Raw genomic sequence first — 16,698 nt, 5'->3', positions numbered from 1 at the left:
GGGGGCACGGGAGACAATGCAGGGTGGGGGTAGAGGTGCTGGTGGAACCCAGGACTGCAGACTTACAGGATGCAAGATCAGAGTGTCCCAGAACACAGCAAATGAAACGAGGAGACTCTTGCTCCCGTGATTCCAGGGAAATGTGTCTTCTGAGCCTTGCTGGTGAGGCAGTGAGTCCTCTCTATTGTGGTCCCACAGCTCTGATTTGGTAATAGAGACATAGACCATGCCACTGCTACTTCTGGGGACACCACACAAGCCCTGTGCACACACTGCCACCTCCTTCCTGGCAGCACTGTGGACTGGGCCTGCCACCCACTGGTCTCTGATGTATCATACATACTCCAGGGGCCACTGACAGACACCCAGTCAAACTATGTAAAAGACAGGGTCTAAATGCAGCCCAAGGTGGCTTCAAGCTCAGTGTATAGCCAAGGTGACCTTGAACTTGTGGTCCTCCTGCCTCTGCCTCCCTAGTGCTGGGATGACAGGAGTGTACAACTGCCTGGTTTCTGCAGGGATAGGTAGAGAACGTAGGGCTTTGTGAATGCTAGGCAAACACTCCACCAGTTGAACTACATCTCCAGCCCTAGGGAATTGAACCTAGGTCTCCTGCGTGCTAGATAAGAGCTCTGCCGCCGAACCACATTGCCAGCCCTAGTTTTTGTTTTTTGTTTGTTTGTTTGTTTGTTTTTTTTTTTTTTTGAGACAGGATCTTGCTATGTAGCTAAGGTTACCCTTGAATTCAATTCTCTAGTATTTGTGTGCACTAGATGGCCTGTCCTAGCCAGTGTTGTAGGATAAGGACAGTTTTGAGCCTAGACAACCAGAATTCAAATTCTACCCTAGCCATTTAGAAAGAGGATCCGCACTTGGCTCTAATATCTGAATATTGACAGGAAGCAATTTAGGCTTGAAAAAGCTCCAGGCAGATGTTCCCGTAGGCTGACTGCATTAACTGGCTCAACACGTGAGCTACCAACATTAACTGAACATCTGTTCTGTGCCAGGAGCGAGTCAGGCCCTTAGTGTGATCTATCCTATCATCGTATAAATCCTGTCTCCAATTCATCAAGCTAAGCCTTAATTCATACCCCTGTAGTTCAGATGAAGATGAGCTAGAAGGGGTTAAAATCTTGTTTGAGGCCACAAAATTAAGATGTGATATATCTGGTATTCAAACCCCCGATTCTAAAAGGGAATGAGAACGTGGGATGGGGAACGCTGTCTTCTTGGTCCCTACACAGTAATAGTGCTTGCCTGGGCTGAGTACTTGGGTCCCCTAGTTTAAGCCTCAAAACAGAACAAGAGGTAGAGATATAATCAGCGCCTCCCCATGTGGAAACGACCAAGCCGAGACACAAAGAAGTTAGGCGGCTGGCTCAGAGACACATCCGTAATGGCTACCGTGCAAGGGTCCAGGATCCAGACAATTAAGTCAAGCTCATTATGAGGCAGGCGTGGCCGAGTTGGAGCCCGACAGAACCCACACTTTGCGCTCGGGGCAGACAGGCTCCGCACTAGCGCGGGACGCGGTGACTCAGGCTCCGGCCAGCCAAGTGGGAGGGTAACCAGACGCTCCCAGCTCGGCGGGGCGACTCCTGGGCCCCGCTTTCCCGCGGGGCGAGGACCAGGGCCAGTGAGTCTCCTTCAAATCGCGGATGGAGAGGCTCCCGACCACTGGCAGGACAATTGAGCGTCGAGGCCCACGCTGGGCTGTGCGCGCCGGGGATGGCCTCCTTCGGCGCGGATCTCCTAGAGGTCCGCGGGCTGAGCGGACAGCGGCAGCCCACCCACGGCCGCCCCTAGCGAAGCCACGCGAACCACGCGCGCCCACCCCCCTCACCTCCTTTAGGCATCTCGGCTCCGGCGGCTGCAGCGGCGGCGGCGCCTCGAACTGACACCGGAACCGGAAATGCCTTAGGATCGACTTCTTCCGCCCGGCACAGTCCCTCTCCGCGCGCCGCCGCCGCCGCCGCCGCCGCCGCCGCTGCTGTGAGGAACGGGGACCTCACCGAGGCCGGGCTGTCTTGCGAGTGGCCTGAATTCCTGGCCCGACCACGTGCTGCCAGGCAACCGCACTCCCCGGTATCCTGGTCCGGGGAGACGCGTAGCTGTGCCGGCCACCCCAACAGGAAGCGAGAGGAAAAGGGCAGTAGGGCTTCCGGAATTCTACAAAGGCAGCGTCCGGGCACCTAAGGTGACGCAATCTCCGCGCGAGGTGGGCGTGGCCCCGCGAGGGCCTTATTCTGAAGAGTTTCTCACCGGGGCGGAAGCCGTCAATAAAGAAGCGGCGGCCGTAGGTGCTTGTTCTTCCGGTGAGTGTTTCTTCCCTCTGTTCTCGAGTACTGTATCTCTGGCAACGGTTACGGCCAAGAAGGCGATCTGAGCGCAGAGGCGGGAGCCCCTGATGACGTGGTGCCTTCTCGTTCTGCACAGGGGATGGTAGATTGGGCTCTTTCTCGGTTCCCCGCATCACTTTCTCTCTTCCGGGACCGTTTTCTAAGTACCGCTTGTTTCTCAAGTGCTGGTCTCCCGACTTCCCCCACTATCCGGTCTGTAACTTTCCTCATTCACCTCTTTTCCCGAACTCCTTTAGTTTGTAAACCGACCAACACCTCTTTCCTGATGATACATTCACCTCCTCGTTTCACCTCTCTCCTGACCCGAGAAGCTTCCGGGCTGTGTTCTCCGGGGTCAGGAGAAAGTGATTCTCTAGTCAGGGCTGGGAAGAGATCAGACTCCATCCACCTTTTAACTTTAGTGCTGATGGGGAGTCTGGAGCCTCTGGTCAGTCAGACTGCCAATTCTCAGCTGTGTGACCCTGAGTCCTTCTTAGTGTTTGACTAATTTGTAAACTGTTAAGGAGAGATGTGTGTGTGTGGGGGGGGGTGGTGGGGTGTAAAATATCAGTCTTCGTACAGTGGGTATGACAATACATTTGGAAGAGATGAGTGGGTTATGCTTACATGGCCAGGGTACTCTTTGCCATTAGAAAGCATAATGCAATTTGAAAAGATGCTTTTTGTCTTTTAGGTGATTAAAGGAATGGTTGTGTACACCTTTAATCCCAAAAGGCAGAGGCAGTCGGATCTCTGTGAGTTTGAGGGGGGCATGGTCTAAGGAGTGAGTTCCAGGACAGCCAGGGCTACACAGTGCAACTCTTATCTTGAAAAATAAATAAAGAAAAAAAGATACTTTTCTATTGTTATATGTTGCTTTAGCCATTGTTTATTGTGTGTAATCTATTGCTCTCATTTTACAGATGAGACAGAGGTCCAAAGAAGAAGAGTGATCTCCCTAAAGTCACAGAATAATTGGTAAATCTGGACAAGAACACAGGCTTGTAACTTCAGAGACCAGGGATTTTTACATATTCTTATAGGAAAGAGATAGAAGGTATTTGTGCTTTTTATACTCAAGTTTTTCCCCTTCAAACTGTTATTCCTGGGGTTCTTCACTTAAAGGCTTACATTGTAATTGGCTTTTTTTTTTGTTTTGTTTTGGTTTTTCGAGACAGGGTTTCTCTATGTTGCTTTGCCTCTGTGTAGCTTTGCGCCTTTCCTGGAACTCACTTTATAGACCAGGCTGGCCTCGAACTTAGAGATCCAAGTGCTGGGATTAAAGGCGTGCGTCACCACCGCCCAGCTGTAATTGGCTTTTAATCAGTTCTTCACAATGACCCCATAAAGTACATCTTCATATCCTTATTTTTATGGGTGAGAAAACTAAAATTTAGGCAAACTTTTTTTTGAGACAGGGTTCATGTAGTCTAGATTGGCTTCAAACTCACCAGATATCCAAGATGGCCTTGATCTCCTGACGCTTTTGCCTCCGCCTTGGATTAGAAGTGTGTGCCATCATTCCCATCTAGGGAGGCTAAGTAGCTGTCTAGGGCCTTCTGGAGAAGCTGAAGTAACAAAATAAATAGCTAGAGAGAAGTGGGAGGGAGGAGTAGATAGCAAAGTATCCAGCAGAAATAACTGGGAAAGCCAGTTTAAGGCATCCAGCTGGAGTGCCCAGTAGAGTTTTGGCTATAGTGTCTGCTCAGATGAGACCTGTGAGCAAAAAAACTAAATTTCACTAAGTAGAGATTGATGTCATCAGATCTGCTGCTCACAACATCCAGCAGAAACTGACTGGGGAAACTGAAGCAGTCACCTGGAGTTCTGATGGCTGAAGTTCCAGGTTCTCTTTTTACTGTGGACATTTTTATATTGTGAGATAAATAATAGTAACTGTTGGAAATAGATTACCTTCCAGCAGCTCTCAAGACCATGGTGTTTCCACTTTTGGTCTGCTTTGCTGTTCTCATTCCTCCCTATTGTAGAGTTAGGGGGCATGGGTGTGTGTGTGCCCATGCCTAGATAAAGGACTGGGGAGGATACTGAGATATATGCTTGGCTCTGAAATAGGGGGTGGTGTGGCTTTCCCAGAGCCAACTTCTAGGCGAGCTCAGAAAACATAGGACTTAGTGATATAACACACACTTTCTGAGCTTGAGAGCTGTGAGCAACAAAGATGCAGTGTGGACTCAGGCAGTCTGGATAGGAGTCCTTTCATGGAGCTGCTTACCGCTCTTGCTGCTTTGAGTAGATGAATGTGCACCAGTAATGGCTGCCAAAGGCCTTTGGCAATCTGAGACTCAGAAATCACTTGACTTTCTCCTAGGTCTTTATAAGCTATCTTGCTGGGAAATGCCCAAAGTCAAAAGAAGCCGGAAAGCTCCTCCAGATGGCTGGGAGTTGATTGAACCAACACTGGATGAATTAGATCAAAAGATGAGAGAAGGTGAGTGGTGGTGCCTGGGTAGGTGCCTCCAGGGATAGACAAACGACTATGAGAAGAGGCTGTTGCAAACTGGTCAAGTTTTGTTTACTTAGAATGTTTGAAAAATCTGAAATGTAAGATAACATTAATGGAAACATCATCCCCCTCCAAAACAGAAAAAAAAGGTGTTTTATTTATTATTAGCATATGTATTTGTGAGAGAAGATCAGGTGTCTTTTTCACTTTTAATGTTTTATTGGAGAAAGGGTCTCATTATGTAAATTTCTTTTCATAATTCTAGAGGTAGGGTCTCTATATAGCTCTAGCTGTCCTGGACCTGTGTAGATCAGGCTGGTCTCGAACTCATGGAGAGCTGTCTGCCTGTGCCTCCCTAGCATAGAGATCAAAGGTGGACCACCACAAAGCCCAGCTTACTCTATGTGTTTTCTTTTCTTTTCTTTTTTTTTAAGATTTATTTTCTATTGGGGGAGGGTTATATGCATGGGCATACAGGCGCCTGGAGAAGCCAGAAGAGGGTGTCAGATTCCCTAAAGCTGGAGTTATAGGCATTGGTGAGCCACCATGACACGTATGGGTGCTGGGAACAGCCCCATTATGAAGCATTTTTATTCATACTTTTTTTTTCTTTAATCTTTTGAGACTCTCTGTGGCTTTGACTGACTTGGAACTCTGCTACATATTCACATTCTTTTTATGGGTCTTTGAAAATCTTCTTTATCCCTTGGTCTTTGCACCATGTAGCAGTTCTTGCATTTTGAGAATCCTGGCAGTCAACTTGTCTCTGGAAATTGTATCTGAAGCCTCAAGAATTTGGTGAGCATAGTACGTCCTAGTTTGATTGCTCTCACTGTGATAAAACACCCTGACCAAAAGCAACCTAGGGAAGGAAGGGTTTTATCTGGCTTACAATTCCAGGTCAGTCTATCCTTGAGGGCATGTTGAGGCAGGCACTAAAAGCACACACATCCACAGTCAGAGGCAGAGAACGGGGATGGAGAGATGGCTCAATGATTGAGCACTTGCTGCTCTTCTTGAGGACCCAGGTTCATTTCCTAACACCCACACAACTGTCTGCAACTCCAGTTCCAGGGGGTCTAACACCTGACATCCATGGGCACTAGCTACATGTAGAGTGCACATATATATATGCAGGCAAAATACTCATAAACTAAATCTAAGAAACTTTTAAAAAATGATAAATATACACGTGCTGTTTGCTCAGTACATAAGTTGAACTAACTTTCTCAGGACACACACACACACATGAGGCCCCCTTAGGTGATTCTAAGTCCTTGTAAGATGATAATTAAAAACCATCTTACAGTATGACTCCTTGTTTGTTATTTTGTGTGTGTGTGTGGGGGGGGTAGGGATGTGGTGTGAGAGTAGTGTATGCACAAATGTGTACTACAAAGCACAGGTAGAGGTTAGAGGACAACTTACCGGAGTCAGTTTTCCACCATGAAGATTCTAGGGATCAGACTCTTACTGGTTTTAGAAGCAAGCACCCTTATCCACTGATCCTATCAGCCCCCTGAATTGCTACTTTTTTGAAATTTATTTTTATATATGAATGTTTTGCTTCATGCTCATGCATACCATGTTTGTGCCTGGTGTTTGCAAAGGGCAAAAGAGGGATGTTGGATCCCTGGAACTGGAGTTACAGTTATGATATAAGCTGCCACCTAGGTGCTGGGAATAGAACCTGGGTTCTCTGCAAAAGCAGCCAGTGCTCTTAACCACTGAGCCATCTCTCCAGCCTCCCTTGAATTGCTATTTAAAACAATCTTTGGAATACCTGTTTACAGCTAATCTGATCATTGTTATGATGTCAGACCTGCAGCAATAACTACTAAGTCACTATTACATTTGCTTTCTCTTTCATAACTGGTTGTGCCAGTGTCTGTTAGATATCCAGAACTTGCTGTAGTCAAGGTTGCTATGGGTCAAGAGATTTCTTGACACAACTCTGTGAAAGTAAAGGAAATTAGAGTGGATGAAAAGAGTATCCTCAGCTCTCTGATGTGTTCCTAAATTCATGGTAACTCTATTTAACTTCTTGGGTAATTGCTAGACATTTTCTACACCATTTTGCATTCTGCTAGAAGGGCTTAGGATTCCAGTTTCTTGTCCACTCTCGTAATTGTCCATTGTTTTCATTACTATCCCCATGGGCAAAAAATAATCATAGCTGTAGTTAAGGAAGCAAACATGCTACATGCTATGCAGACTGACTCTTTCCTAAAACATACATTGTTTTTCCTCTCCAGCTGAAACTGAACCCCATGAGGGAAAGAGGAAAGTGGAATCTCTGTGGCCCATCTTCAGAATCCATCACCAGAAAACCCGATATATCTTCGACCTCTTTTACAAGAGGAAAGCCATAAGCAGAGGTAAGTGTGACTGGCTAAATACCTTGACCTTTAAAAAGCCATTGTTACTATGTTCACATACATGTAGAGGCAAGTGCCTCCCAAGGCTTCCATGTGGAGGATATGGGACAACCTGCAGGAGTAGGTTCTCTCCTTTTGCCATGAGGGTCTGGGGGATCGAACTCGGGTTATTAGGCCTGTATGAAAAGCATTCTTGGCCCCTGATCCATCTTGCTGACCTTCTTGACCTTTTTGTTCTCGATTGGTTTGCAGACTTTATATAGTGGTTCATAAAAAGCTGGGTGTCACCAGGCCTGGTGGCACACATCTTTAATCCCAGCACTTGGGAGGCAGAGGCAGGCAGGTGGTTGTCCGAATTCAAGCCCAGCCTGGTCTACAGAACAAGTTTCAGAACATTCAGGGAAGTTACACAGAGAAACCCTGGGGGGTTGGGGGGGAAGCTTAAGGAAAAAGCTGGGTATTATGGTTCAGACCTATAGTTTCAGCACTTGGGAAGCAGAGACAGGAAAACTGTTGAGAATTCCAGGCGAGCCTTAACTGAGATCCTGACTCCAAAAACAATAATTGTCTTTGCATACCCAGCAAACATGGGTTTTCGTACCACTGATGAAGAAATTAGGTTTTTTGTTGTTGTTTTGTTTTTTTTCTTCCAGAACCAAGGAAATGTAGCCCTGGCTGGCCTGGAACTTACATAGACTGAATGGCCTCAGACTAACAATGTTTTACCTGCCCCTGCCTGATTGGGTTTGTTTGTCTTTAGTTTTTTTCTTTTTTGTTGAGACAGGGTCTGTGTAGTTATAATTCTCCTGGAACTGGATTTGTAGACCAGGCTGGCCTCGAACTCTGAGAAATCTTCCTGCCTCCCAAGTGCTAGGATCAAAGGCTTATGCCACCATACCCAGATTAATTTTCCTTTTTAGTCCAGAGTGAAGGCAGGTTTGTTGTGCCATGTTCTGATGCCTTGTGCCCACCTTTCTGATAGAACTCTACGAATATTGCATTAAAGAAGGCTATGCAGACAAAAACCTGATTGCAAAGTGGAAAAAGCAGGGCTACGAGAATCTGTGCTGCTTACGCTGCATTCAGACTCGGGACACCAACTTTGGGACGAACTGCATTTGCCGGGTTCCCAAAAGCAAGCTGGAAGTGGTAATAATACTTGATGGCTAGAGGGGGAATTATTTTCTGTTTAAAGCTCTGCCTAGGTTGACCATAGGGGTATTTTGGGAAGTAGTTTTGTCACTGGACGCTTCCTGCTAGCCATTCTTCCCAAGAATGAGTCTCTTCTGATCAGGGACCCTTGGGTGGAATCTGGTGGTCGGTTTTTCTGAGATGTAGGGCTGGTCTCAGTACTACCTGTGGGCGAATAACTGAACCAAACCTCTTTTCTTAGTAATGACAATAGCTGTGAGATGCTAAGAGGGCTACACTGGGGTGCACTAGACAACCTGTCCCTTTCTCTCTAGTCTCATGGTGACATTAATCTCTGCATGTCTCCTGTCTGAACTTTGTTCCAAAGCCAGGAGTGGTGGCTCATGTCTTTAATCCCAACATTTGGGACACCAGCCTGGGCTAGTACTGAGATTATGTTTCAATAATAATAATGATGATGATGATGGTGGTGGTGGTGGTTTCAGGCACCTGGCAATGGTGTTGGTATATAGTGGCTGAGCTCTAGTCTCCAGACCCTTGAAATGGAGTAACAGGACATCAGGCCAGATAGGCCATCCACTCAGCTTGACCTTTTTCTCTCATTACATTGAAACAGGACTCAATTCTCAGTTTTCATTCAGTGCAGATGGCCTCAGCTCAGCAGACAGCTCTGTTCTCTGTGCCAAGGGTGGGGTTCTGGTGTGGATGTGCCAATCCATGGCTAGTGATTGATGGCTACTTCCCAAGAAGAGGCTCTTGGTGTCTCAGCCTTTGGCTTAAACTGATCTTCAGGGCTGGAGTTCGTTCAGTTGGTAGAGGGCTGCCTAGGATGCATGGAGCCCTAGTTCCATCTCCAGTGCCCCACAGAACAAGATGTGGTAGTAAACATTTGTAGACTAGCACTGGAAATTTAGGGTCATCCTTTATGAGACCCTGTCTCAAAGATTTAGCAGAGCTTCACCAGAAAACTTTATTTGCTTAAAATGTGCTCTTGGTCTCTAGAAAAGAAGGTAAAGACAGCATTGTTCCAGTTCCCCAGCCAGCCACTATGCCCTTGGGACAAGATTCTTCTTGCCATGGGAACTTCTTAAGTACCTTTTGCCCTGTGGCCTCAAGAACTCTGGCCTCAGCCTCCTAGACAGTAGCAATCCCACCAATAGAATAAGAAGTCGGCCTTAATATCAGGTGGTCACACACCTTTAATCCCAGCACTAGGGAGGACAGTGGCAGCTGGATCTCTGAGTTCAAGGCCAGTCTGGTCTACAGAACAGTGAATTCTAGGACAGCCAGGACTATTATGCAGAGAAACCGTGTCTCATAAACAAAAGGCTGGCTTACAGAGGATTCTTTGTGGCACTTCTTAAATCAGTCAAACACAGATATGTAACTTTGGGCTAGTAGTAGCTGATGGAACTGGCTAGTAGAGATGTCCTGCAGGGAGTGTTCCACCAGCACCCTGTACAGCAGGTTCTTATAGGTATGTGCAGGACTGTAGCAGTAAATACAAATGTCTCCGTCCTCTGTTACAGGGTCGCATCATTGAGTGCACGCACTGTGGCTGCCGAGGCTGCTCTGGCTGACACCCTTGACCCCTGTGCATTCTGGACTTTGGGCCTTACTGACTCCGGCCTATTGGGCCACCCCTCCGGAGCAGCTCTTCTCAGAGTGGTGCCCAGAGAAGAGACCCAGAGGGAGCATGGGCTCTACAGGGGAAAGCTTCAGTGTTTACTAGCTGAAATCTGTAAAAATAAAACCTTTAGACCTCTTGGCTATATTTATTCTTTTAGGCTGTGGAATGCAGGGGATGGGCTCAGTCCTGGCTCAATGTCATAGACGCTGTGTGACCAAGGAGCGTGATGGGGAGGGCACCCTGGCCCAGCATTTATCCTCACACCTGTGCCTCTAGAGAGGTGACACCAGCATATTCTCTTGGGTTCCATCATCACTGTGAAAGCTGGGTACTTGTCATAGCAGCATGCTCCATCACCTGTCCCTAAGGCGTCCACCAACACCAGCATTCCCAATGCTGTCTTGGTTCCCCTTAGGCTTGGTCTGGAACTCCTGCCAGGGGTGGGGGGCTTCCTCTGCTGGCATCACTTTCAGCCACTGCTTGTAATAAGCTCGAAAACCATCAATCTTCTCCAAGTATGTGTTTTTCCCTTTGTACTGTAATTTAAAATGAACAGGATTGTGTCAAGGTGAGTGACATACATGGACAAAAGCTTCACTATGAAACCCATCACTGTACAATGGATACAGAATACACTAAAAAGAGCAGGGAGTTCAGAAATGTTCTCAGCCAGTCCAAACCACTGCATGTTACCCAAAACTAATAACCACCATAGCAGCTTGCCCTGCTTGTCTCTCTTCAAGGAGAGTACAGTGGACAGGGTAGAAAAATGGACATTAGATTCACTGCTGTGAAGAGCGAAGTTCCAGATAAATCTGGTGTATTTGGGGTAGGACAGACTGCCCTTTGCCTGACAGCCATCTATCTATTCTAAGAGCACTGTAGTGCTCCTAACCTGAGGAGGTCGGCATCCTATCAACTGCCTCTGTTTTGCTGAGCTGTTGCCCTCCTGACCTATCACCGTGGACCACTGCAGCGTCTTGCAGGGAGGAAAGGTATGGAGAGTTTAAAACAGCTGCTGGGGGGCTACGTAGGAAAAATAAGGCAAACCAAAAAAGGAAGAAAAAAAAGCTTGTTAAAACACAACACTCAAAGTTTGAATTTAAGATCAAGTTCGAGCTGGGCCTACATAGAGGTGCACGCCTTTAATCCCAGCACTTGGGAGGCGGAGGCAGGCCCATCTCTGTGAGTTTGAGGTCAGTTTTGTCTACAAAGCATGTTCCAGGACATCCAAGCCTACACAGAGAAACCCTGTCTAAATAATAGACTAAGTGTGCTGAGGAAATAAATGGCTCAGTTGTGAAGTGCTTGCTTTGCAAGCATGCTGAAAAGTTCATTCTTGTATCCATGCCTCATTCCTCCTCATCCCTGTGCTAGGGAGATGAGACAGCAGACAAGACAAGTCTAGCCAAACTGATGAGCTCCAGTTTCAGTGAGATCCTGTCTAAGAAAGATTCTTCGAGTGGCAGAAGGCTTTAAGTGATCTTAGGCCTTCAGTTGCACCCAGGGCCCCTCTATGCACTAAGCAATAAGACTGTGCTTGGCACAGTCTGCCCCTCTTAATCCACTCATTCTTACTCAGCCTTCGAAACTATACATGGGAGCCACCCTGAGCACTGTCTCAAGTGTGCTCTTACCCATTCACTGTTTCCCTCCCCACCTGGTTTGTGTCCTAGGCCATAGTTGCTATTTAGTGCTCTGGAAAGACAGCACAGGGCCTGACTCAACAGAGCCCCATTCCAAAGGACAGTGCCTGATGTCCTTGAAGGGGAACATGTGCAGTAGCCTCTATCAAATCTGCCCATCCACTGGACAGGTAAGTACTGAGCACCAAACAACACACAAGCACTGGGGAACCAGGTGGGCTAGGCAGTCTCCACCTCTCTAAGCCTAGGTGGTTCAGTGAAGACAAGAAGCTTGTGTGAACATAATAAATCATGGCATCACAAGACTATCTGAGGGAAAAAGGGAGGCATATCTGAGAAGAGCTAATTAAGCTGGGCATGATGATGCACACACTTGTAAGATGGAGACAGAAGAATCAGTAGTTCATGGCTAGCCCGAGTTACCGGACACTGCCTCAAAATAAAAAGTGGGCTGGAGAGATAGCTTAGTAGTTAAGAGCACACACTGTTCTCCCAGAGGACCTGGGTTCAGTTCCCAGCATCCATACTAGGCAGCTCACACCACCCGTCAGCTCCAGGGGATTCAATGTGGCTCAGGTCCTTGGGTTTCTCTTAAGGAAAGCTGCTGAACAACTTTCAGCAAGGAAATGAATGTCAAGCCCCAAAGGCCAAAACCAGAGATGCCAGCAGCTAAAGCAATGGTGAGCACTGTAGAGTTGGCGCACATACCCGGTCAAAGGTGGGAGGGTACTCAGCAGCAAACTCTAGCTGGCGAATAATTACTTCATTCACTGGGACACTGTTCCGCCTCATGTCCTTCAGGATATCAATGAGATAGGCATAGTCCAGCTTCTTGAGAGCCACGTTGATGAGAGTGCTGTAGATGTGGGTGTTAGGGGTCAGCTGGGATTTCTAGAACATGAACATTACATGGTCAGCAGGATGATGGTGGTTGGAAGGACAAAGTAGTCTGCTGTGCCAGGTTCACAGACAGGTCTGCTCCACAGACTAGGTATCAGGAACAATGAAGGGTGGGACCACATAACAACTGGCTGACACCGTACAAAAGCACGAATGCCCTATCACCACAGCCCTGAAGAATTCGGGAGAAAGACTGCTACCTCCTCACCCTTGGCCACAGTTTATGTGTTGACAGTGTCATCACCAAAAGGTGGGGGTCAGTCTGTAACAGCTAGCATTAGTGGGGTGGGAGAATGTGTGGACACAACTGGGTCCTTGGAAGTGGCCACTGCTGGGGTTGGTTGGAATCAACTCAGCAAGCTCTCATGAGGGCCAGAGAGAAGGAGCATGAGAGCAAGCCAGGGCTGAAAACTGCTGTGCCCAGAGGTAGTTCATCTCTCCTCTGGACACAGCTCCCATCCCTCCAGGATGTTGGGCTCAGCCCCATTCACATCTCTCCATTGGAACCAACAGCACCTTCAAGATGGAAACACTCTATTCTCTGGGCCAGTTTCTACAGTGGCTCGCAAAATCTGCTTGTTACCAGAGGGGGTCATGGACACTAGAAGGGATGCTATCCCACTTGCCCTCTTCCACACTCATTTGATCCTGTTGGGTCCCCTTTTCCCCACAACTTACTTGCCGAGAACTCCCAGAGTTCCCCCAGAACTGTAGGCATCCTGCTGGGGCCTCTCACCTGCATGTCTGCAAGCAGCTGCATACCATCCCTGGGCCTATGGCACCCAATGGCCAGGCTGCAGAAAGTTCGAAGATTGGGGACAATTCCCTTCTTTGCCAGGATTGGCAACAGCGCCTGTAGGACAGACATGCAGCTGTTACCTGAGACCCATAAGCCCTGGCCAGATGACCTGATGAATCCCTTTTCTGGATGCTAGTGAGTGAAGGACATAACTCTGCTCAGCAGCCTCTTGACTCCCTCAGCTGACTGTATGGCACTCCTGGTCTCTGTTCAGCACTCAAGATTCCATGCCCCTTTCCCACAAATGCCCTTCATGTCTCTGACCTACCTATCCTGTGTCAAGCTCCTTGGCTGTCCATCACTGCATTGGGCCAAGGAACCAGAAGCTCCTGATTCAAGCAGGAAGCAGCACTGACTAGTATGGGAAGTGCTGGCTGAGGGACTCCAGGCCTGGTATGAGAGAGAGGGCATCTTTCAGTGGGCCCAGAAGAGGACTGTCTTCTTAGCTTGTCTAGAGGAAGGCGTGCTCTGCACTGTGCCCATTTCTCTGTCACCTTTGACCCTCACAGATACCCAGGGCACCGCTTCTGTCAAAGCACATCCCATAAAAACTGTGCAAGTGAGAAAACCCAGCCTAGAGCTTAGCTGTCATCTCTATGAGATGGGGGACAGCCTCCTGGCCTGCCCAGTAGAGAAGCAGATAACCTGAAGCTGACAGCACAGAGTGAGTGCAGCGTCGGGAACATAGATGAGGAGATGAGAATACTCTGGATTTGTACTGGAGTGACTCATGGTGAGTCTTTCTTTTTGGGGAGATGCTGAGCCGGGGTCTCAATATACAGCCTTCTCTAGTCTGGCATTCACTACGTAAACTGTCCTAAAACTTGGGAGATCTGCCTATCTCTACCTCCCAAGTGCACCACCATATCCAGCCTTCCTCAGATCTCTCTCTTTTTAAGAAGAAAAGGTCTCACCAGGTGGAGGTGGTGGTGCATGCCTTTAATGCCAGCACTCAGGAGGCAGAGGCAGACAGATCTCTGTGAGTTTGAGGTCAGCCTGGTCTACAGAGCTAGTTCCAGGGCAGCTAGGGCTATTATACAGAGAAACCCTATCTGTAAAAACCAAAAATTAAAAAAAGAAAGAGAGAAAGAGAGAGAGAAAGAAGGAAGGAAGGAAGGAAGGGAGGGAGGGAGGGAGGGAGGGAGGGAGGGGGAGAGAGAAAGAGAGAGAGAGAGAGAGAGAGAGAGAGAGAGAGAGAGAGAGAGAAAGAAAGAAAGAAAGAAAGAAAGAAAGAAAGAAAGAAAGAAAGAAAAGCCCTTAAGGACTCCAGGCTGGCATTGAACTCTCAATTTGGCTATGCTAGATTGTTTTATGTCAATTTGACATAAACTAGATATTTGAAAGGAAGGATTCTCAATTGAGAAAATACCTACATAAAAGGGCTGTAGGATATTCTCTTAATTAGTATTAATGGGGGAGGGTCCAGCCCATGGTGGGTGGTGCCATCCCTGGGCTGGTGGCCTTAGAGTCTATAAGAAAGGAGGCTGAGCAAGCAGCACCCCTCCATGGCTTCTTCATCAGCTCCTGCTTCCAGGTTCCCGTTAGAGTTCCTGTCCTGACTTCCTTCAGTGATAAGAATATGAATATGGAATTGTAAGCCAAACAAAACCCCCTCACATTGTTTTGGGTCATGGTGTTTCATCATTATAATAGTCACCCAAACTAAGACAGTGGCCAAGGATGACCTTAAATTCTTGACCCACCGTCCTTCAATCCCCAACTCCTGTGATTACAGGTGTACATCAGTTTATGGCAATGGGTCCCAGAATCATGTGGATGCTAGGCAAAGCACTCTACCTGTTGAGCTACCTCAGCACCTCACAGTGACTTTGTTTAGTTTCGAATGTGTAGTGTTCTGCCTGCATTTATGTCTAGGTGCCACTTGAATGCTTAGTGCCATGGAGGTCAGAAGAGGGTATGAGATACCCTGAAACTGGAGTTACAGATGGTTGTGAGCTGCCAGAAGTGCTAGGAACCAAACCCAGTGCTTCTAGAACAGCCAGTGTTCTTAACCACTGAGGCATCTATCTCTCTAGCCCAAGTTTATGATGATTCTCAAACCAGCTGGACTACTCTACAGTCCTATTCCTGAAGCACCTGTTTATCTTATATACCCTCCTCAGTGTGACATGCGTGGCCTCTTGGAACCCTTCTCCTCGGTGCCCTTCACACCCTTCCTCTGTGTGGCAGTGCAGCTGGCTGCTTTGTGACAACTATTGAGTCCTAGCTTCACGGAAGACCAAGCCTAGAGCAGGGCTCCAACTGTGTCTGCTAACTACTAGTCTACGTTCTACAGTCTGAAGTCAGAGGGAAGAGAAGGGGAGTCCACAGTAGACAGCGCTCTACCTTCGCTCCCTCCAGGTCTCCCAGCTTGCTCTTCTTCTTTATCAGCATGTTGAAGAAAGTCACATCAGCCTCCACCTCATGCCTGTCCAGGATGGTCAGCAGCGAGGACTCTGTGGGGCTCCCAGGTTCCACCACCTCAGCTAGTAGAGTGAGGGTTTTGATGTCCGGCTGGAGCCCATGTTCTGCCATTTTGCCCAGGAAGCCCTCCAGGCCCCCCATCAAGGCCAGTCTATCAGCAGGTGTGGCCACTGTCCCAAAGGAGACTACGGTCGAGGGGAGAGTTCCAAGACTCAGGATATTGAATTCTAGCTCCAAGTGGGAAGGCTTTAGGGCCAGTGGGGTGTGGGCTGCTATGAGGCCAGGTTCTGCCTTGGTTTCTACCTCGGGCTGTGTCCTGCTTGTTACCCCAGTCTCAGGGAAGTCTGAAGGCACCTCAAATTTCTGAGAAGGTTCCAGAAACAACTGCCTCTCCAGTGCCTCCACATGTCTAATTGACACACCATCTTCTGCCTTGCCCTGGACTTTCCTCCTTGCCTGAGGCCTGCTTGCTGAGGGCTGGAGTAGGATGGTCTCTTCCTGAGGCTTCAGGAGCAGCCTATAGGCAACCTCTGGGTCCCCCAGACCACAGTCTCGAGCTGCCACCAAGAGGAGGTTATAGCCATGCCTAGTTGGTTTGATCCCCAGACTCAACATCTGCCACCACACCTGCAGGAGAAACAAATGTTAGCTATATGTTCCTGCATCCTACAGGCCTTCAATGGAAGTAGGTGCTATGAATTCACAGTCAGACAACCGGCAAACTCATAAGGCACAAGAAAGCTGGAGTAGCTCTATGGTACAGCAACTGCCCAGTATGAGTAAGTCCTGGATTAAAAAACCCTAGCACCCCCAAAAAAGAAGAAAAAACCCTGCTAGGGGCATGACTGCTAGGGTTCAGTCCCCTCGAAGCTAGCCTATAGTCCCAGGCGGAAGGATCAAGATTAGCCTGAGCGATGTCTGTGGCCAAGGAGAGGGTGGGGAGGACCGGCAAGGTGCCGGCCA

General features: G+C 48.1%; 2 protein-coding genes across 4 annotated transcripts in view; one reads left to right on the top strand and one right to left on the bottom strand.

Annotated features, from left to right (window-relative positions):
* Positions 1 to 1,972: 1,972 nt before the first annotated feature.
* Bud31 (BUD31 homolog) lies at positions 1,973 to 10,104 on the top strand. Of its 2 annotated transcripts, none has more exons than XM_036172109.1 (6): positions 1,973 to 2,318; positions 3,266 to 3,399; positions 4,672 to 4,791; positions 7,062 to 7,184; positions 8,167 to 8,333; positions 9,866 to 10,104. In XM_036172109.1, exons 3-6 carry the CDS (start codon positions 4,698 to 4,700, stop codon positions 9,914 to 9,916), a joined length of 435 nt encoding a protein of 144 aa, XP_036028002.1. In that variant the 5' UTR covers positions 1,973 to 2,318; positions 3,266 to 3,399; positions 4,672 to 4,697; the 3' UTR covers positions 9,917 to 10,104. The 2 variants fall into 2 exon arrangements, with proteins under 2 accessions (XP_036028002.1, XP_036028003.1); XM_036172110.1 differs by lacking the exon at positions 1,973 to 2,318 and adding an exon at positions 2,329 to 2,555.
* The window catches only part of LOC118572459 (ATP synthase subunit f, mitochondrial), a 45,151-nt gene continuing 38,551 nt past the window's right edge, over positions 10,099 to 16,698 (bottom strand). For both annotated transcript variants that reach the window (XM_036172101.1, XM_036172098.1), the window contains 4 exons: positions 15,658 to 16,362; positions 13,249 to 13,365; positions 12,321 to 12,503; positions 10,099 to 10,502 (listed from right to left, as the gene is read on the bottom strand). In XM_036172101.1, the coding sequence (XP_036027994.1) occupies positions 10,320 to 10,502; positions 12,321 to 12,503; positions 13,249 to 13,365; positions 15,658 to 16,362 (1,188 nt within the window). In that variant the 3' untranslated portion in view covers positions 10,099 to 10,319. The remainder of the gene's footprint in view (positions 10,503 to 12,320; positions 12,504 to 13,248; positions 13,366 to 15,657; positions 16,363 to 16,698) is intronic.

This window comes from Onychomys torridus, chromosome 22 (assembly GCF_903995425.1).
Source record: "Onychomys torridus chromosome 22, mOncTor1.1, whole genome shotgun sequence".
NCBI lineage: Eukaryota > Metazoa > Chordata > Mammalia > Rodentia > Cricetidae > Onychomys > Onychomys torridus.
Note: the sequence above shows the minus strand (reverse complement) of the source record. Positions and strands in the feature narration are given on the sequence as shown.

What these genes read in the sequence shown, in the direction of transcription:
- Bud31 (XM_036172109.1), top strand. Translation starts at nt 4,698, where the DNA reads ATGCCCAAAGTCAAAAGAAGCCGGAAAGCTCCTCCAGATGGCTGGGAG. An exon ending in AGATCAAAAGATGAGAGAAG is followed by an intron (nt 4,792 to 7,061) that starts GTGAGTGGTGGT and finishes TTTCCTCTCCAG; the next exon opens with CTGAAACTGAACCCCATGAG. An exon ending in GAGGAAAGCCATAAGCAGAG is followed by an intron (nt 7,185 to 8,166) that starts GTAAGTGTGACT and finishes CCTTTCTGATAG; the next exon opens with AACTCTACGAATATTGCATT.